General features: G+C 36.9%; 1 protein-coding gene across 4 annotated transcripts in view; it reads right to left on the bottom strand.

Annotated features, from left to right (window-relative positions):
- Window positions 1-3,431: 3,431 nt before the first annotated feature.
- Window positions 3,432-21,692, bottom strand: part of stag2b (STAG2 cohesin complex component b) — a 116,021-nt gene continuing 97,760 nt past the window's right edge. For 3 of the 4 annotated variants that reach the window (XM_078412554.1, XM_078412556.1, XM_078412555.1), the window contains exons 23-34: window positions 20,006-20,098; window positions 18,938-19,112; window positions 18,339-18,478; window positions 17,612-17,713; window positions 16,639-16,787; window positions 15,087-15,215; window positions 14,734-14,936; window positions 11,506-11,686; window positions 9,638-9,745; window positions 8,573-8,699; window positions 8,418-8,495; window positions 3,433-5,538 (exon numbers count right to left, since the gene is read on the bottom strand). In XM_078412554.1, the coding sequence (XP_078268680.1) occupies window positions 5,515-5,538; window positions 8,418-8,495; window positions 8,573-8,699; window positions 9,638-9,745; window positions 11,506-11,686; window positions 14,734-14,936; window positions 15,087-15,215; window positions 16,639-16,787; window positions 17,612-17,713; window positions 18,339-18,478; window positions 18,938-19,112; window positions 20,006-20,098 (1,509 nt within the window). In that variant the 3' untranslated portion in view covers window positions 3,433-5,514. Of the gene's footprint in view, window positions 5,539-8,417; window positions 8,496-8,572; window positions 8,700-9,637; window positions 9,746-11,505; window positions 11,687-14,733; window positions 14,937-15,086; window positions 15,216-16,638; window positions 16,788-17,611; window positions 17,714-18,338; window positions 18,479-18,937; window positions 19,113-20,005; window positions 20,099-21,692 lie in introns of all 4 variants that reach the window. The other variant, XM_078412557.1, reaches the window with a different exon arrangement.

The raw sequence follows: 21,692 nt of genomic DNA on the forward strand, positions 1-21,692 counted from the left end.
GTGCCAAACTACATATGACAAATAAAATTATTATTATTATTATAACTGATGCTTGCAATGCTGAGAACTATATTCTGCACTCCATCTTCCCCTTTGTTCAATCTATTGTACTTGAATTTGACTTGATTGTATTTATGTATAGTATATCTGATCTATAAGAAAATAACTGCAGATGCTGGTACAAATCGAAGGTATTTATTCACAAAATGCTGGAATAATTCAGCAGGTCAGGCAGCATCTCGGGAGAGAAGGAATGGGTGACGTTTCGGGTCGAGACCCTTCTTCAGACTGATGTCAGGGGGGCGGGACAAAGGAAGGATATAGGTGGGGACAGGAAGATAGAGGGAGATCTGGGAAATAGGAGGGGAAGAGAGGGACAGAGGAACTATCTAAAGTTGGAGAAGTCGATGTTCATACCACTGATCTGATATCTGATCTGTTTGGATAGAATGCAAAACAAAAGTTTTCACTGTATCTCGTGACAATATTAAACCTAGACCTAATTGGTGCAAATGGAAGCACAGGTAAAATCATCATCCTTGGATCCAGAATGTAAAATATTGGCAGGATTAATCTTCACATTGTTTGCCTACTCCACTGCCTTCTTAACTGACCTTACCGTGGGAATTGTGCAATATCCAACAGTAGTTGCACATATATAGGAATGCTAAAGAATCAACTGTCTTGTGGAAAAGACATTCTGAGTAGTGAAATGAATATTACTAGAGAAATTGAACCACAAGAAACTATAAATGCTGGAATCTTAAGCAACAGTTCTGGAAGAACTCAGGTCAGGCAGCAACCATGCAGAAACTGGACGGATGATTTAGATTGGGACCCTTCTTCAGACTCAAACCCAGAGTTTCTCCAGCACTGTTTTACCAGAGAAGTTAATGTGCCTGAAAACTGAAATCCCAAGGACCAAATGACCCAGGTCTTGAAATAAGGGTCTGTGGAGATCGTGAATGCTGCGATAACCATCTTGTCAACATTACTGCAGATTGAAGAGTAGCTAAAATTATCCACTGTTGGCAAGACATTACAGTTGGAAAATGTTGGACTCTTTAAGGATATGATACCAAGAACATTTAGAAAACGATTGAATGGAGATTACAGTTATGAAAGGGAAATCACGTTTGGCTAAATCAAGGGGCATGTTATCGCAGCGGTAGAGTTGCTACCTTACAGCACTTGCAGCACCTGAGTCCCGGGTTCGATCCTGACTATGGGTGCTGTCTGTACAGTTTGTACAATCTCCCTGTGACTGCAAGAGTTTTCTCCGAGATCTTCGGTTTCCTCCCAAACTCCAAAGGTGTACAGGTTTGTAGGTTAATTGGCTTGGTATAGTGTAAAAATTGTTGTGTGTATGTGTGTAGGGTAGTGTTAATGTGCTGGGATCGCCGGTTGGTGTGGACTCGGTGGGCCAAAGGGCCTGTTTCCATGCTGTATCTCTAAAAGAAATCTGTTGGAGTTTGAATCTATTTGAACCGATTAAGAACCTTCAATGGATGTGTTGAATTTTCAGAAGACTCCTGATAAGGACTCTCACAGAAGGTTGCAGAACAGGTTAGAGCCTGGAATTGGGGCTAACACACGAGTGTGGATTAAAAGCTGATTAACAAATAGAAAACGCAAATAAAAACACCAGTTCTTCTCCGGTTGGCAGTCTGAGGCCATTTTGATCAATGCCTGGCCTCAACTATTCAAAATCTGTGTTAATGATATGGCTGAGGGCGCCAAATGGAACATTTCCAAATGGGAATGTGCGCAAGTTACAAAATCGCAGGGAGGCCTCAAGGGCACCCAAACTAGTGGAATGAGCAACAACATGTTTTTTTTTAAAAATGACATCTACTTTGGCATGAAAGTTGTTTTAAAAAGTTTGAGAAATATTGATATTGTACACGATCTTGATCATGTAAATCATGGAAACCAAACGTGCACGCACAGCAAGCATTTAAGAAAGCAAATTATATATGTTCACTTTTATTGCATGAGAATTTAAGAGCAGGGGTGTCTTATATTTACACAATTGTCTTATACAGTGATGTGCAGCCTGACCAATGTACTTGCTATGGAGAGACTTCAGTTAAGACCCACTAGATAGGTTCCTGGGATGGCAAGACTGCCATTAGAGGAGATTGAGTAGGCAAATGTCTACTCTGTGGCGTTTAGAATGAGAAATGACAAGTGACTTCATTATGTCATGCAAAATACTTTGAGGAATTATTAACATTTTAGAACGCAAATGTGGGGTTGATTTCTTTTAAGTGGCATTTAAGATAGGTACTAGGATATGCAGTGAATGGAGGGGCATGGACCACGTGCAGGCAAACGAGATTAGTTAAACTTTGCATCATGATTGTAATGGCCAAAGAATTTATTCCTGCGCTGTACTTTTAATCTGTTTTGGATAAGGTTTCAGTCTTAAAATAAAGGGTATGCCTTGTTAGAGAGATTTCTTCACAGAAAGTGGTGATTCTTTGGAATCCTCTCTGCAAGTGCACTGCACAAACCTGGTGATTGAATAACTTCAAAACACACCTTATATATATATATATATATTTCTAAATAGTAGAGGAATCAGGGGGTTTGGGAACAGGGTAAGAAAATAATGTGGAGGTGAGAGATCACATGATTTTTGATGGCAGACCAGGCTCAAGGGAATGTATAGTCTACCTCAGCCTTTACTTTTTAAATTCTGATATGTACACGAATTAAAACAAAAATTGGCGACCATTTATTTTGTCATTTATGTCACTGCAATTTGTGCCCGGCTATCAATCTCCCTGCATTGCAGCATGGACAAAACTTCAATTATATTATTATTTCTAAAGTGCTCAAACGTGCACTTACAAATTGGCTAAGTTTTTATTTATTTGGGAAAATAACTGATTAGCTTAGACACAGCAATGAATACATGTGGCTTTCCACAGGCTTTCAAATCAGATCACCTGGAATCAAGTGGCAAATAGAAAATGGATAGAAAGCTATGACTAATATTTCAGTAATATTTCTACAAGGATTGATGCTAACACCAGCGTTCCTAATTTACACTAACGATTCAAACCCAAAAATTCAAAGTGCTACTTCACAATTTTCAGGCAGCACCAAATCAGTAACCGAGCAAGATAGAGGTGACACGATAGCAGACATCAATAAAGTTGCATTAAATTAACTGTTAACTTAATTTCAATTTTAAATGCGAGTTGGTGCATACTATTTGGATAATAAAGTTCTGGTTGCAGTAAGTTAACAAAGGGGTACAGATAGTCAGATCAACAAAAGTAGATGATGAAGGTATAAGGACACAACAAAGGTTCCAGGAGTGAGATTTATTTCTGGAGGAACAGAACTAAGCAGAAGGTCAAGGTTAAACTTGTATTAACTTCTGATTAAACTGTATACTTTGTACAATTTGCATCTGCAGCGATGATTAGGAAACTGAGGAAGAAGTGGAACAAAGAATCAAGCTCAGAAAATTTATAAAAGGGTTGATTTAGACTATTACTATAAAAGTCAAGTTTACTACACAAGTGTAAAAACGAGGATCTGCAGATTCTGGTTTACAAAAAAAGACAAAGTGCCGGAGTAACTCAGCAGGTCAGACAGCTTCACTGGAGAACTTGGATAGGTGATGTTTCAGGTTGGGTCTGTTCCTGAGACTTTTTATGATGCACAAATTTTTGCTTATTAATGTTTTAAGTTTTGGAACATTAGTATCTCCCATAGTTTTCTATCTCTACTCTGATTGCCTTCATAACTATAGCTGCAAAATAATTTTTGACTTATTTTCTACCACTGTAGCTGAATGTCCATTTAAGTTTCACCACATTAAATATGTTTTATTTCAAATATATCTATATTTGCAGCATAAACCTACAAAAAAACAAGGCATATTTCATATTCTGAAAGTTCAATCTTATTCATATCATATTATTGTGGGAAATAACATAAAACAAGAGTAGACCATACAGCGCCCCCAAGCCTACTGTGCTTTCCAATAATATATTTAATCCTGTTCCTCAACTCCATATTTCCACCCAAATACAAACTTGAGTTCATATAGCGGTAGATTTTACTTTTACACCCAATAGACATCTCAGTATTTGCAACATCACTGTACAATGAATACCATTGCACAACCTTTTAGGTTTACATTTTATTCAAAAAGTTACTGTTTCATGACATAAATACAAATCAGAACAGTACAATGAACAACAAAATATGGAGGACAACAGGATAAGGTAAATATAAAACATTTCAGTTGGTTGAAAACATACAGTTTGAAGAACTGTCTTCACAACGAAACGCATTATTTTTAAAAGTAGAAAAGTCTGCTTTAACTTAATTTTTAAAAATCATATATACAGTCCTCAGCAGTTTTTTTTAATGCAGTGGTATAAGGAACGCGAAAGGCAGTAATGCCAAATATAAGCAATGTTTTTAAAGTGTGCAAAAGCAAACTATTCTTCAGAAGACAACCAATTTTTCATGGCGTTCTAATGAACTAATAATAAAATCTGATGTAATTGCCAAGTTTTTTTTATTTTTGGCAAATAAAGCTGAATATTTGTCCAATTGAAATAAACTGAAGAGTTATGCAGCAGAGTTATGTACTGAAGCAGTTTAAGGCATGGAATGATTTAAAGAAAATAGCTTAACAGATGAAAGACAACCAGCAAGAAGTGTCATGTACATTTTTTTATTATAAGTTAACATCAACATAGAGTTGATAAAATAACCAGCTGCCAGAGTACTGCAGAACAATGTTGAAAAGCGTTCTATGAGTTATTAGAAACTTTATTATAATTATGACAGAAAATTTACCATAAAAATTAAAAACATGAACCCAAATTTAAGGAATAACATAAATGGGTAATTTTCTTGATAACTAGTATCGTCAAACTAATTTACATTATTAAAACAAAATGTACTATGACCAGCTGTAGTTCATTTAACCTGAAGATTGCTTGCAAAGACAGATGTGAATAAAATATAAAATACAAATTTAAAAATTACTTAAGCATGAATATCCATGCTATTTTAGACGCTGTTAATTTTTATTATAATTTTTAAACCTCGTCCTTTTGTTTGGAATTTCAAAGTATGAAAAACTGAACAAGATTCGCAATTATAAAATCAGCACCAATCATATATATATTTTTATTTAAAATTTAGTTCCCTATTCCCAAACTTTATCAAGTCAAATAATTGTTTAGAGAAACTTTCAAACATACTACACCAAGCTCATTTAATCAGAGACACAATACAGTGGCACTACTGGAAGGAATTTAACTTGCTTCCATAATTTTACAGTCTCTTAAAATATCAATTTATCAGGCAACAAACTGCCTCTTCAAAGCACTTAATCTAGGTGAACAGTGAACAACTCCAATAAGCATTCTCCTGAAAGGAGAAAATCTGTACAGTTTTAATAGTTTAACTGCAATAACCAAAATATTTCTTTTAAAACTACCTCTCATTTCATTCATAAACAATTCATTCATTTCCTCAGAACATTGAAACTCCGAGGACCTAAAGGGAAAAACAATAGCTTTTGTTAGAATTAATTTTATAAATACAACTAATAAATGACAAAATAGAAAACACAAGGTATACTCAAAAGGTTAGGTAGCATTGGTGGCAAGAAAGAGATTCACATTTCACAGCAATAAACCTTCATCAGAACTACGAAGTAACATTTCTAAGATGTAGAACACAGGGAATAAGTTGACTTCTGGATGACAATTAATTTCAGTGTCGGAGGTTGTTAATAAAACCTAATCTTTTTGGAGGACTGTAAACAGATGAAAATGAAAGACAGTAAAAGGAAAAGATCAAACTCGAACAAAGAGACAGAATACCACAGTGCTGAAGCTCTGAAATAAGGGATAGCTGGAAGTATAGAAGATCAAATATCATTTGTGGGGGAAAGAAAGCTATGTTACACGTAGCTTCTGATGGAAGAAATGACATCAGAATTGGCCAGGTCTGACAAGCAGGAAAATCTGGTTTAGGTCATGAAAGTTACCACATTCCCAGAGAGAAGATATGGCACTGGTCTTCATCCTGCATTGGACTTCATTACGACAGTGTAGACTGATATTTGAGTGAAACCTCATGGTCATTCTAGATTGGTTCAAACTGAATGGAAATGTTCTACAAAGTGGTACCACAATCCAAATTTGAATTTTCCATTGAACACACTAAATTGAAAATTAATTGCGGCTTCCAGGTAAACATCTTCACACAGCAAGAGTGACCTCAAGCTCCCTGTAGACTGTTACTTTAATTCAAATTCCCATTCTATGATCTTTGTTCTAGCAAAGCCAGACACAAACTTAAAAACCAGCACCACATCATCTCTTGAGGCATGCCCTATTGCAGCCCTAAGGACTTAATAATTAATCCAACGATTCTTGATAATCAGTTTTCTATCTGTGCCAAGCTGGCACAGGTTCTGCTGCAAGGTCATTCAGAGATGCTGCCCGAATATTTCCAGTGTTATATTTTTTTAAAGTTCAGATCAGTTACAGCTGCGTTCGAATAGGTATCTTTTGCTCCCTGTTCCTCCTCTGTTTACACTCCTCTACACAGATCAGCTATGATCGACAAACATTAGTTTTCATTTTAAATTGCATCAAAAGTGATTGTCTTTTGAACAACTGTGGCCTCCACACGATCACAGGTATTCCCTTAATTCTCTACTCTTCTCTCCACAAATGCAGCCTGACCTGCTGAGTATCTCTAGCATTTTCTGTTTTTATTGATGTTCACACACATGTGCAGTTTTTTGCTTGGAAAGTGAACTTTAAACCAGTCAAACCGTACTATTTGCACCGTAGTTTTGTGTTTAACGTGTTAATTCTTTCCAGCAATTTACAATTTTGCTATACAACATTCAGATACTGAACATTTTGTACAATTAATTAAAAAACAATGAAAAGCCAAATAATTAACAAATCTAACCTAACAGCTAAATGTCTTTAAAATACTTTAAGTAATATAGTTCCTCACTATGGATACTTCTATCAAGAAATTATGCTATTTTTAAAAAATGCCAAAAGCCATCCGGGTTAGGTTCTCTTTAAAGTAACGAATGTTTATTAACTTACAATACTGTAAATTGTGGACCTCAAAAAACAAAAGTGCAAATATAATAGGGCAATTAAAGCTGACTCCAGAAACACTGCGATAATAAAATACTGTTCCATGAAAATATTGACAAATAGTCTATTTAATTTGGTGCATTTTCTCAGCTATTAGAAACATGGTCAAGAATGTCTGGACAATGGATTAAATTGATCATAGACGGTGAACTTGATTTTGTAAGCTATCATCTAGTACTTAGTGAAAGGCTTGGATAGAGTGGATGTGGAGAGGATGTTTTCACTAGTGGGTGAGTCTAAGACTAGAGGTCATAACCTCAGAATTAAAGGACGTTCTTCGAAGGAGATGAGCAGGAATTTCTTTAGTCAGAGGGTGGTGAATTTGTGGAATTCTTTGCCACAGAAGGCTGTGGAGGCCAAGTCAATGGATACTTTTACAGCAGAGAGATAAGTTATTGATTGGTACAGGTGTCAGGGGTTATGGGGAGAAGGCAGGAGAATGGGGTTAGGAGGGAGAGATAGATCAGCCATTATTGAATGGCGGAGTAGACTTGATGGGCCAAATGGCCTAATTCTGCTCCTATCACTGATTACCTCCTCTCACTGCCAGCGGCAAAGTTTCAATTATAGAAATGTATTTCAATCACTGGTAAACCACTGTTAACCAAAAATTAATTTTCGTACACTGAAGGAACATTTATATTACTATGACCCAGGACAACTATGATTAAGCTGATAGCACTGATAAAATTCACACCTGTTCAGTTTGGCACTAGTGCAGTATTTCTCAAATTATTTATTTTCCTTTTTAGACAATAGGTGCAGGAGTAGGCCATTCGAGCCAGCACCGCCATTCAATGTGATCATGGCTGATCATTCTCAATCAGTACCCCCGTTCCTGCCTTCTCCCCATACCCGCTGACTCCGCTATCCTTAAGAGCTCTATCTAGCTCTCTCTTGAATGTGCTACCGCTATAATCCCAAGCACCCACATACCAGGTGTCTTACCCAATTTGTTGCCAAGATCAAAAATTAAGAGATCCCAACAATTTGATGCTCAAAGGCACAGTGATTATTATTCAGATAGCTCTAAAATGATGGTATCTTTACCGGATATTTTGAGAAATAATTGGAAAAACATGCTATTCAGACACGGCTTGCAACATAAAAACAGTTCCATTGAAAAGTGCTTCATAAATTTAATCTAATCTAGTTTAAATTTGTGCACTTTTTTGTTTAGAGCGAAGTTGACAAGAATTTACAAACAAAGTATTAATTTGGTTTTCTTATTGCACTGGTACTCACCGAGTCATCCATTATTGAGGCAGGATCAAAGAAATCTGGTTTTAATTCACTTCTTTCACGTCTATTCTTGGACGGTGGCTAGAAGGAAAGTATTTGCAATGAGAACCGGCTTAAATTCTAAAGTTAGCGCAACCATTTTTTCTGTATTGAATTACCAGATCAATGTCGATGGTGTCAAAATCCATGCCTTCATTGAGATCTTCAATGCGACCCTCCGATGACATCATCACATCTTCCACTATTGGCTCTTCATCGTCTTCCATCAACCCTGTGCCACGACGACTAGGAAAATAAAAATGGTAAATTCTCCAACTGTCGGCAAATCTCAGCATTTTCAATTGTCCAGCTGTATTGTACAAGGATAATCCTTGCGGAAAAAAAGCATACATACTTGGAAATATTGAGGGAGTACTATTCCTATCACCTGTAATAAATTAGTTTTGTTGCGTGAAGGACCATTGTTTCAGTCTGATCTATTCTTAAAGTTTGGTACTGTGCATTAAATGCTTCACTATAACTAAACAATATCACCTGAGTTGATTGACCCTACTGCAAGTGTGCCGTTGTAGTCATTTTAGACCCGGCATCATCCCTAACACTGCAGACCCTAAAGCTATGGTAACAGCACAAGTTACTGCACCACCATGTCATTCAATGCAGGATGAGGAGGTTGAGTTATTAATTTATTGATAAGTATTAGATGGAGTCTCATTAAAAAAGAGAGACGGTACAAGAGGGCATGGCATGGGAATGGCATCGAGAGGAAAATATTGGATTTAGGCAAGGGTTTGCTTGGATTGGATGATATTAGAGAGAGGAATGCAACAAAAAAAAAAACAGAAGCACCTGGCACTTGGAAGGCTTTCAGTCAATAATTGGTATCAGACTTTAGAATAAAAAAGGTTATCTTAGTATTCATGCCTAAACTTGGAGATAGATTTTTGGCAGCGGAAAGTAGCCAGAATTAATGACTGTTTAATCACTTGTAGGGCACATGCATCCAGATGTAGAGAAAACTGAAAACTAAATTAACAAAAACTAATCAAAAGGAAAATGTTAAATATTGCAAGAAATAAAACATAATAAACTGTGATCAGAAAAAATGATTAAATGTACATATTATTGGGAAAATAGCAACATCATGAATGGGACAGTCATTACTGATTTTACTCAAAGAATTATCATTCAAAATGTTATTCAAACATTGTCTAAAAACTCACATAGCATGTTGCAGGTTAGATCTTAATTTAACATAATTCATTGCAGCTCGCTCTTGTTGCCTTGCTTCCTCTTGTTGCCTCTGGGCGATCAACCAGGACATCTGACTACTGGAGAAGAACAAAATAAATAGATATCAAATGGATGTTCAATTGTCAAGTTGTTTCATTATCTCCATTACTTAACTGCAATTTTTTCTTCACCAAGAATCCTGTACTGAACATACATCTTAAGCAACATTTATGTTGTTCAATTTTCATTTGGAGCCCATAGGTTTAAGGTGGGAGGGGAAAGATCATAAGTGAAAGGAGCAGAATTATGCCATTTGGCCCATCGTCTACTATGCCATTCAATCATGGCTGATCTATCTCTCCCTCCTAACCCCATTCTCCTGCCTTCCCCTCATGACCCGACTAATCAAGAACCCATCTATTTCTGCCTTAAAATTATCCATTGACGGCCTCCACAAATTCATCACAGATGAAAGATTCCATCAAAACTTGAGCAGCAGCCTTTTCCACAAGTGGGTGGTAGATATATGAATAGAGGTTGAGATAGGTACAATAACATTTTAAAAATGTTTGGACAGGTGGGTGGATAGGAAAGGTTTCGTGGGATATGGGCCAAGCCCCGGCAAAAAGGACAAGCTCAAATGAAACGTCTTCATGAGCATTGGGAATTGTGCCAAAGGGCTTATTTCCATTACTGTATGACTATGGCTGATATCCTGCAGGTTAGAAACTGACCTGGAGTAGCCATATACACACTGTAGCTACAAGAGCGGGTCAGAGGCTACGAATGCTCACCTCTTGACTCTAAAGCCTATGCATAATCAACAAGACTCAAGATAGGTGTGAGATGGAATACTCTTCACTTGCCTGGACGAATGCAGGCTTCAACACTCAAGACGTTGACACCTTACAGGACATAGCAATGTCATTGATAGGCACACCATCTACAACCATTCACTCATTTCACCACCGACGGACAGAAGCAAAAGAATGTACAAGTGGTAGGATTCACTGCAGCTTTTTTGTACTCCTTGTACAGCACCTTCCAAACCCATGACCCAGCTAGGTGGACATGGGCAGCAAAAGCATGGGAACACCACCACCAAGAAATTGCCCAACAAGCCACACATCATCTTGACTTGGAAATACATTGCCGTTCCTAGGTCCAAACCTTGAAACTTTCTCACCAACAGCATTGCGAGTATACCCATACCACAAACTGCAGCAGTTCAAGGCGGAAGATCACCACCACCTTCAAGAGCAATTAAATGTTGGCTTAGCCTTTGAAGCCCTGATTCATGAATGTTTAAAAAAAAATCCTTGTTAGCTGTTAAAGCACAGAGCAAATTCTTTTGAAATGGTTACAGTTGAGCATTACTTTCAGAATGTTGCAGCTAGGGATTGAAGTGGAACAGTGGAGTTTCATTAGATACCATATGTCAAGTTTGGGGTTTCACCTGAAATGCTAGTTTATCCAGCGCAGGATGAAACACTGATAAATAAATTGAATTTCTACTGAGAATGGTTCTTTAGGAGATCATTCAGCCGTTGATGGTATTGAGACTGTGCAGCATTTTAGTAGCAAACATTCTAATTCGTGGCCAAAACAAACCCCAAACCTCTTTTCACAGTTTGAACAAAATAACTGAGCACTTTTAAAGAAAGTATGGTTCATAAGAATATTCAAACTAGGAGCATGCCATTTGGCCTTTTGCACCTCTGAAAATAATTTTGATGAGATTTTAAACAGTCGTTAAAAAATCCTTGCATGACCAGAGGATTTTAACATGAAATTAATAGTAAATAAGCAATGAAAGGGTTAAAATTATTGTACATAATAAAATGAACTGTAAACATACTTGTAGTCCACAGCAGGCTGGTGTTGTGGCATTTGGTATACCCCCATGTAACTTTCCTCTTCAGGCCGTAGCCTCTTTGGCTCTCTCATAACAGTGGAGGTCAAGTGCGGGCTCGGTGACATAAGTGGTGATGGCAAACTATGTTCTCTGCTGATCCACGATCCATCATTGCTTTCTTCTGCTGTGGAATTTTTCAGAGATTTCTTGTTACATAAACAATATAATCACAACGTTTTGTCTCCACTGAACCAACGGTAATGGAAAAGACATCCCCCATTCTTTCATGGCCCATGCACACAGACTCCCTTCCAAATGATGAGTATTAAGCAGATTATCTGCTGATATATAAATATAAAAGCAGTAGATATAAGCTGCACAACGCTGGACTCTTAATTTCCCTCGAGAAAACAAAGGCCATTCTGTTCTAAACAATCCTGCCAATACCGAAAGATTGGTATTTATATGATCATGAGGTCCTAAATCACATTTGTGAATATTCAAATCACCATTAGGCAGCATGGAGTCACTTCCAGGTTAAACAAATATCTCATCAAAATGTATAGCCTATTACAATGACTAGTTAACAAGTGCTCTACTTTGGAGGTTGGCACCCTCAGTGCAAATAGATTATGGTTGACTACATAACCATTTGGATGTTGGAGTAACTCAGCAGGTCAGGCAGCATCTCAGGAGAGAAGGAATGGGTGACGTTTCGGGTCGAGACCCTTCTTCAGACTGAAGAAGGGTCTCGACCCGAAACGTCACCCATTCCTTCTCTCCTGAGATGCTGCCTGACCTGCTGAGTTACTCCAACATTTTGTGAATAAATACCTTCGATTTGTACCAGCATCTGCAGTTACTTTCCTACACTAACCATTTGGATGGAAAAGTCAGAGACTCATAGTGAAAAGATTTGATCGGAAAGTAGATGAAATGAGTAATGAAAGTTGCTATCGATGATTATAAAAAAATATATTTTTAAAGCAAATCTTATTTTACTCCTCCAATACACAGTGTAAATAAGAATGTTCCCTATCTTGGGCTGTCCACAAGTAGCATCATAATCTTTTTAACCTTTAACAGTTTAGTTTGCTAGTTACTTTGGAGATAGCCGTTTTGAGATACTGGATTCTTCTTGACGTTTTTTTAAATGCTCGAGAAGCAGGAGCAGCAGGAGAGCATGTTCCTTCAGAACTTTGCACCATGAGGTGAGGAAACGTGAGATGGAATTAGTTTATTATTGTTACATGTACAGAGGCACAATGAAAAACTTTTGTTTGCGTGCTATCCAAATAAATCCAATCGTACTATGAGTACAAACAAGTACAACATATAGTGTAAAGAGTAAACTACCAGAGTGCAGAATATAGTTTTACAGCCATGTGGCTGAGAAAGTGTTCAGCGTCCACAGTGAAGGTAGGTTGGAAGATTGGGACTACCCCTTAACCTTTGGGAGGACTATTCAGGACCGTTCAGTAGCCTTATAACAGAGAAGCTGTTCCTGGGTCTGATGAAGTACAACGTAGGCAAATAATTCAGTTGTATGTATTGCTTTCACAACATTAATGCACCTGTTATGAATTTAACAAATGCATTTTTCAATTAAAGTCAAAAGCAAAAAATGTCTTTCCATTTGATACCATTTCATCCCCTCCTTGTTGTGGGAAATCAGTTTTGCATTGCTTCAATCATGTTAGCTCTTTTAAGCTAAACTTCTTTGCACAGCACTTTACACTTCAAATGCTGCAATTAGAAGTACAAGTCCATAGAGTCGTCCTGACCTCTGTGTGCTTAGTCTTATTAGCCTTGCATAAACGTTTGCTCTAGATGAAACCACCTTATTGGGTTTGCTCCTTTGTTATATATATCATTATTTTTTTTTAGAAAAGATTCTTAACAAATGCAGTAATGTAGTCTAAGCAAACGTTGACTCCAGTTTTCAGATAAAGTTTCCAAATTAAGTTTTTTGAAAAGGAAGCCTTATGTAACATTATTAGTAGCCATGATAATTACAAGAAAGTAGATACCAAATAGTAAAAAACATTCAAAGGAGGTGACTGAAGCCATGTAGGAAAGATGATATGTCATCTTGTGATGATGGGAAAGGAGTAGAACAAGGTAGTCCTATGAAGACAGATCTACAATACCAGTCACAGACAAAAATAATACTGCTACTAAGGAAAGTATAGTGTAGTTGGCCAAAGCAGAAAGTGAAGATAAATGCTATAGGTACAGGTTACAAAGGTTATACATGGAGTCAAGTTGTTTTTTTCTTAGAGCTCAAAAAAACACTGAGCTGGATGGGTGATATTAGGTTTCACTACCACTTGCTTTCAGTCTGCTCCAGATACTGGTGACAAAGATGAACTTCGGTCAAGTTTAGGACAAAATAAATGGGAGTCAACACATTAGATCGAAATCCAGGCATAACCACAGACTGAAGGGAAGAAGTAAATTTTACCAGATCCATGTACTGGAGAAATTTACCAGATCCAATGCTGGCCTGGAACCAATGGCTGGAGGGAGCAAAGCATATCAAACTGAACTGCAGCTTTCACTCAATCTGGATGTCTGATGTACAATCCAGCTCAGGAGAGCTTGGATTTTCATCAAAAGCTCTTCAAGTACATCACTCCCACTTTCTTCGCACCACGTCACTTGCAGTATATAAAATGGCTGTATGCAAATAAGCCTTGAAGCAACATTTCAAAGTGAGCCAAAAGAAATACAAATGGCACATTGAAGATTTTTTCATAGAAGTGTTATTTGATCTCCGCATGCATTAGTTCAGGCCAATGTTCATTTGTAATCATATCACAATAACCTTCTCAAATCTGGGCACAGACTTCTCAGGCTCAAACATAGTCTCAGGTTTTTGAGAGGGTGTTGGTATTAACTTAGGCCAACCTAATGACACATTTGACCTGAATGTGGAGAAGCCTGCTCAACAAATGGAAGGGAAACTTTGAAGTATTGCACCTATCTGATTGCATAAAAATATCATGAAGGCGCAATAGAGGAGCAGGATGGCTGGCTTGTGGAGTACTCAACACCTGCTCCATACACCATGTAGAACATTTAGGCATCATTTTCATTTTAAGTTGCTTCTTAAAACACTAAAATGCAGAATTAACATGTTCATTTACTTTTAGGTTAATTGCATGTGACGAAGGAGATCAATTGATAACCCTGGCTTAATTAAAGTACAGAGCATTGCTTGGGACTAACCTTCAGGTAATTTTCGTTTTCCTGTTGCTGGTTTTGTTTTCTTGCTTCTCACAGAGGAACCTTTGCTACTAATTCCGCTGACAACAGACATTGTATCATCGTCGCCAGTCAGTAAGGAATTTCTGTAAGATATCAAGGGAAGCCACACATCGTCCCTGTGCAACGTTATTTGTTCAGTCATAAACCTTTCCAGGTAAATGTAGCTGAAATCAGAAAAGAAAAAATTACATGAAACAGGTATACTATTTTGCACAATAATCAAAATTTATCAACATTACAACAAAAATATGCTTGATTTTATACAATGTCACTCATCTACAGACGATTTAAAAACATTAAGGTATTTTACTTACAGTGTTCTCTTGTCTTGTCTGATGAGTTTAGAAGAGAATTCGCTAAGAATATCCAGGAAAGCTAAATTCACAGCAGGATAACCTTCTCCATTTACATTTGGCTCCTTGAAGGCATAATCAATGCCATCTCTGCAAATTCAATGTCAAACAGTTATAACTGAAAAATAACCAAGGCACATCAAAGTACCTTAATACCTGGTACAAATACAGAAAGTAATAAAAATGTAACTTGTGCACTAAAGGCTTAGAAATGTCACACATTTGGGTTGACATACTTAGGCTACAAAACTAAATGTTACAACAAAACTTGAATTATCTTGAACTCGTTTGAGATTTAAATATTACGCACTCTATTCCTCTCCAGTTCATCGATCTGTAATTTCCTACAGAATGATTTGGTCTTGGAATTGCAGAAGCATAGAGACAACTTACGGCCTTCAGCAGTCAATTGGATTTATCCGAATTGGAAGGTACGGGCAAAACAAGCAGTTAAAAATGCTACATATTACTTAAAACAAACAGGTACAATTACCAGTCACATGAAAGCAATTCACAGCAGCATTAAATAAAAAGTAATGAGGGACTTAGTATATCTGCTGATGGGTCAAATGACTAAGGAAAGCAGTAGATAGGGTTAATTGTGGATAAAGTAGGGTAGAAATATTCTGCAATTTAACTTGATACCTCTGAGATTGTGATCTTACAAAAATATTCCCTTTGGGAGATAGTGGGCTATATAAAGTCCATGAATTAATATACTGCACACAGCTCACAGAAAGACCAGAATTGAATCCAAGTTCAAATTCTCTCCTTCCATTTTCTATCCACCAAGAAAATTTAGCTCTGCCTTATCTAATATTCCACATCACAAACTGATTTCAACTTGTATGTTGACAAAGCTAACAACCATGAATTATGACCTAATTATTCCAATGAAATTCTGGTTGGTTGATGTCACATCGTGCAAAAAATTAAAATTTCTAAAAGTATTTTCATTTTTTATTTCATTTGGAAATGTGCATTTATGTGGTAATTTGTACCACTACTTATTATTCACTCACCACTTCTGGGCTCACATTATTTGCATGGATATGCTGTACTTGTACTATAATGTCAGCATTATACAACTGAAAATTGATTCTTCCATCACTAACTATTCTGCATCACTCAAAAAGTAAAACCAGACACTTCCTATGCCTGTCTTTTGGAAATGAGGATTGTGCAGCTTGTTTTTCAACCAAAAAAAAATGCAATACCTCACTTACAAGTGATTTTGATGTGATAGGCATCCTGCTACTTACACCACTCAAGCACATCCTTTCATTTGTAATTTCTGTCGAACTTGGCATTAATTAGTCTGTTAATACAATGTTTTATCCAAGATTTTTTTCTATATTAAGGGTATAAATGTAGCACAAACATGAAGTGGTTATTAAAAAAAATAATGGTGTTTTCATGCCTTCACACTTTTGGATCATAATTTCACCCATCAACCCAGAGCCTGTATAATCTAAATGAAGGAGATACAATTTTAAACATGACAAAAACTTACTTGTGCAGCATTGCTACAGCTTCTCTGGTTTTTAGCTGATCCAAGCCAAACGTTAATGAGAAACGGCGAGCAAGTTCTTTAACACTACTAAAACCAGGAGTTGACCGATCAAAATGAAGTCCAATGTCCTGATCCAACTCACTAAACAACTGTAAATAATTAACAAAAACATTAGAAAAAAGCAGAAAATTTCAAAAGGAACTTTACAAAAATTCTGAGAAAATATGTATTACATGGAAGAAAACCCAATAAAATCATTACAATTTCTGTCCGTGAACAAATTTAAACAGTTCATCTGTCCCCACTTACAGTTTACCCAACTTACACTTTGCTTAGATTGGCTGCATGCAAATCGCAATAAATAAATTGTGATATTTTTGAACCGACCAAAATTGTAAAGCAAACGTGAGTGGAGGTTTGAAATGGCTCTGGGTCAAAATGCAATAAACCCCACAATAAATTGTCTTTGCTATCCATATAATGCAATTTCCCAAATGGAACAGAACATGTGAAAAATTATGAAGCATGCACAAAATCATTCACAGCTGGTAGAGCTATTGCCTCATAGCGCCAGAGACCCAGATTCAATCCTGACCTCAGGTGCTATGTGTGTGTAGTTTACACAATCTCCGTGATGCATGGGTTTCCTCCTGGAGCTCCGGTTTCCTCCCACATCCTAAAGACGTGCGAGCTGGTAGATTAATTGGCCATTGTAAATTGCGGTGAGTGGGAGAATCTGTGGGGTATTAACAGGAATGGGTCTTTTTCTGTGCTGTATGTCTCTGGATGAATTCCAAAATGTGCTTGGAAATGTTCCTGAAAGAACCCCTCCACACTTTTATTCTTCAGCATTTAATTTACTGATAAAACTCAAACATTATCTATTCAAATATTGTGAGGGTCTACTGCAAAGTATTTTCAGCAGAATATTTCAATTCGATAATGCTTCTGAAAATTAAATACAAAATCTTACCTGCTGTAAGCTAAGTATAAGAGTCTTTGCACACTGAATTTTGTCCGCTTGTCTGCACTTGCTCATAGTTTCTTTGATAATATCACCGTAATCATTGTAATACTAAAGAAAAAGTTATGAACAATAGATCTATTCATTATTGTACAATGATAAAGTACTGCAAATTTGATTTATAAATTATAATTTCTAACAACTGATCACTGATTAGAACTTAGGAAAATAACTGCAGATGCTGGTACAAATCGAAGGTATCACAAAATGCTGGAGTAACTCAGCAGGCCAGGCAGCATCTCTGGAGAGAAGGAATGGGTGACGTTTCGGGTCAAAACCCGTCTTCAGTCTGAAGAAGGGCCTCGACCCGAAACGTCACCCATTCCTTCTCTCCAGAGATGCTGCCTGACCTGCCGAGTTACTCCATCAAACATCTTTATTTTAGTAAGCATTTATTATTCCCTAGAGAAAAACTAACAAGAGGAAGACAGCAATAAAATATCCTTGCAAGCTTCCCAATGAAGGGAAATACAGAACACAAATTCCATCTGGGCAGATACACATATGATTTTTCTATGCATGTGATACTCTACTAACTTAACCATTGCATTCAGGTTCTGTCCTGAAATTCCTTACAATGTTGAAATAAAGTTTCCTTTCTGAAGTGTTAGCAGCTCAGTTGCATGTGATATTTCACATTATATACATGAATGAAAATTAGGTTGAAAATGTTTACCTTCATGTACTGCTTAAAAACATCTGCAGCTGTATTCATGTCCACCACATTAAATACAATTATTTTACAGAAAGCTGCAAGAAGGTTCCTCCTTTTATGTAAAGCCTCAATTTTACCAGCTTCATCATCTTGATGTCCATCTATAACAATTAATAACCAAATGGTTAGTGGTGAAAAAGATGGAATTTGTCAAATTTGTTTGCCTGAAAGTCTCCTGGATGGGTCTCCAATAATCCAGTACAACAGTACAGCTTATTATTTAAAATTTCTGACTGCACCCACAAGCAGTTCCACTTTGCTTGGCAAACAACAAGTCACTCAAGGCCAAGAAAGCATGTCCTGCTCAGTGCTATTATTAGTAGTCTGACACATGCTGGTCTCATCCCTGACCATTTTCAGTCACTGATGACCTGCATGCACAGATACAAGAAGATAAAGAGCTATGCATTTTTTTGCACTCCAGGAAATCACTCTCCCCTCAATTTGACATCAATTACTAAACTTTACATTTTAAAAAACTGTTTCAATGGGAAGAAGGTCAAAGTAAAAGCTGAATTTGTTGCCCCAGATAAGTATAGATGAGAAATGACATCACTCACCTGTACTATGGCCGTCTTCATCCTGATCAATAAATACATGGTCCAAGATGAAGCTCAGTAATTCTGACTGTAGACATGAATCTGGACTGTAAATCAGAGGTTCCAGAACTTCACGTCCACCTGTCATAATCTGGTGGCTAAAAATCATCAGAATATCACACAAGATAGTGAAAGCCTACAAAACAAAATAGAAATGATTACTGAAAGTTACTGAGATACTTCAAAGGGAATGTCATTGCATAAATTAAATACATCTTATCACGTGAAGAGTTTAGCTCAATTTCTTCAAGTATTGGTCAGGTGTGTTTCTTTCTTGAAGTAAATTATATTTAGGCAAATAACGCTAGTTTTTTCTTTCTTAGAGGTTTGCTTCTTTCAATATTTCTAAATGTAATTCTGTGAAGGCTCATTCCTGTGTGTTGAGGGCACTGCACCAAATCTAAACATGTAGAAAACCAAAATGGCAGAATTCCACAGAAAGCAAAAAGGCCAACTCCAAAGACTTGGCAGGAATGATGCTTCTAAAGACTTATTTTCTTCTTCCAGCAAGATAGAGAACATACACTTTCATAGATAAATTTAAATAAAAATAAAATAAATTAAAAAAAAATATATATATATATATAGCATATTGCATTATATAATCTATTGTAGTTATCATAGGGTGCAAAAAGTGAGGCCTACAGGTGAATTACTTTCTTCAGCAGATTCTAAAACTAGTTTGAGATTATTTTTAACAATTGTGCAACAGATAACAGTGCCATTCTGACCATCATTTGTGTATTGGATTTTTGTAAATTGCACCATCAGATCCAACTGTACAATAATTTCTAAAATACCCCACTTTGATCATTTTAAATTTATGACTATTTGCCTTCAACTTCTGAACGATTATGAAGACTTATTTAAGACTATCAAAGTAATCATAAAAATGTGGAATATTTTTCCTTTTTGCTTTCTCCAAATGAACACAATATTTAAAAAAATTCTTCTCATAGACATGGTTTGCCATTTCTAGCATATGAAAATACAAAGATACTTTCATGGCAAAAATTAGGTTTCTATTACCTGTTCTTTAACAGCTGTATTAACATTGGTCAGGTAACACTGACAGATCTGGCAGAAGGCTCGCATTTGTTTTCGTAGCATTATCAATTGCTCCTGAAAAGAAAATACAATATTATTTTCAATAGTATCTGTTGTGGAGACATTATCAACCATCTTTCAGCAGCAAATTTTCATAGAATATTCAGAAAAGATATCAATGTACATTGTCAGCTTCTCATCAATTTTGACCAAATGACAAGAAATTCAAAGAAAGGACATTGGGGCTGGTATCAACTGTATCAACATTTTACTCAGCATTCAAACCACAAATCTATTCCATTCACTTAGCGTGGGGGAAAACCCTACTAGCATTAATCTTACATCGATCTACATGATATGAACAGCTCTGGTCATTTTTATTGCTTCATACTTTTTGCCCAATTTATCTTTCTTTCACTAAAAAACCTTGAATATCTTGATTATATTATCCCAATTTCTCCCCATTACTCTAATGCCAAGAATCAGCCTCAATTTGTTACCTGCCCAAAATCTTGCTGTTATGAGCTGGGGAAGGAGATAAATGATCCCATCTTACATAACTTAGTCCTTCAAAAAAATGCATTCTACAAATGCAAGTCACCATGATAAATTTTAAACTGTTATATGTCATAACTGTCAAATTAATGAGCAACTAGTTAGAAACACTAAAAAATTCAGCATGTGAATTTAAAATGTATTAGAAAATTAAAATAAATGTTCATAGAAACATATAAAAATAGGTGCAGGAGTAAGCCATTCGGCCCTTCGAGCCAGCATCGCCATTCAATGTGATCATGGCTGATTATCTAAAATCAGTACCCCGTTCCTGAGTGAGTGATCACATCCACCACATCCAATCCCTCTCCACTGTGAGTTGTATCAGGAATGTAGACAGTATTGTTAAGGGTGCCTGTCACCTTGGCCATTTCCTTTGCTCTCCACTACCTTCCGAGAGAAGATATAGGAGCTCGAAACCTTGGACGCCCAAACTTACAAACAATTTTTTCCCCACTTCTATCCAACTCCTGAACCGATCACCTCTTTCAAACCCCATTCCAGCAGGTGCTGCCACATACTTACATCAACATCAACTTAGTCTACATCAACTCTCATTGCCCTACCAGGCAATCCTCATGGGAATGCTGAATATTTTCACAAGGTAAATACGCTAACAGATTTTTTCAATCAGAGTCAGCGTGATGGAACCAGAGGAGAGCTCGCGATATGGATGCAGAGGAACTTGAAGCCGTCGACCAGCTCTAACAGCAGTTTGGGGATTTTGGGGGTCCCCATAAAATGTACTGGTTAGGACTGACACCCTAAGCAACCCTAGGCAGCGCTCATCATCTCCTGAAGGGGCTCCTGGATCAGAGCTCGCTCTACATGTGTCATATTGTTCCCACTCCAACTCTCAGACCATGTAAAGTCTGAAGAGGAAGCAAAATGTTTTTGAAGTTTCCTTAAGGGAAATGTGGTTCTTAATTTGAAGATAACAATCCTCTCTGAGATTAATTAACCAAACTAGATTGGCTGATGCAGAAGCAAATTACAGCTGACATTAGGAATCCAGAATTTAAAAATAATAAAATGCTAGAAATACTCAGCAGCTGATGCAGCACCACTGGAGTGAGAAGCAGTTTCTTATTTCCAGTTCTGATAACAAGTTACT

This window comes from Rhinoraja longicauda, chromosome 15, assembly GCF_053455715.1.
Source record: "Rhinoraja longicauda isolate Sanriku21f chromosome 15, sRhiLon1.1, whole genome shotgun sequence".
In the NCBI taxonomy this organism is placed as follows: Eukaryota; Metazoa; Chordata; class Chondrichthyes; order Rajiformes; family Arhynchobatidae; genus Rhinoraja; species Rhinoraja longicauda.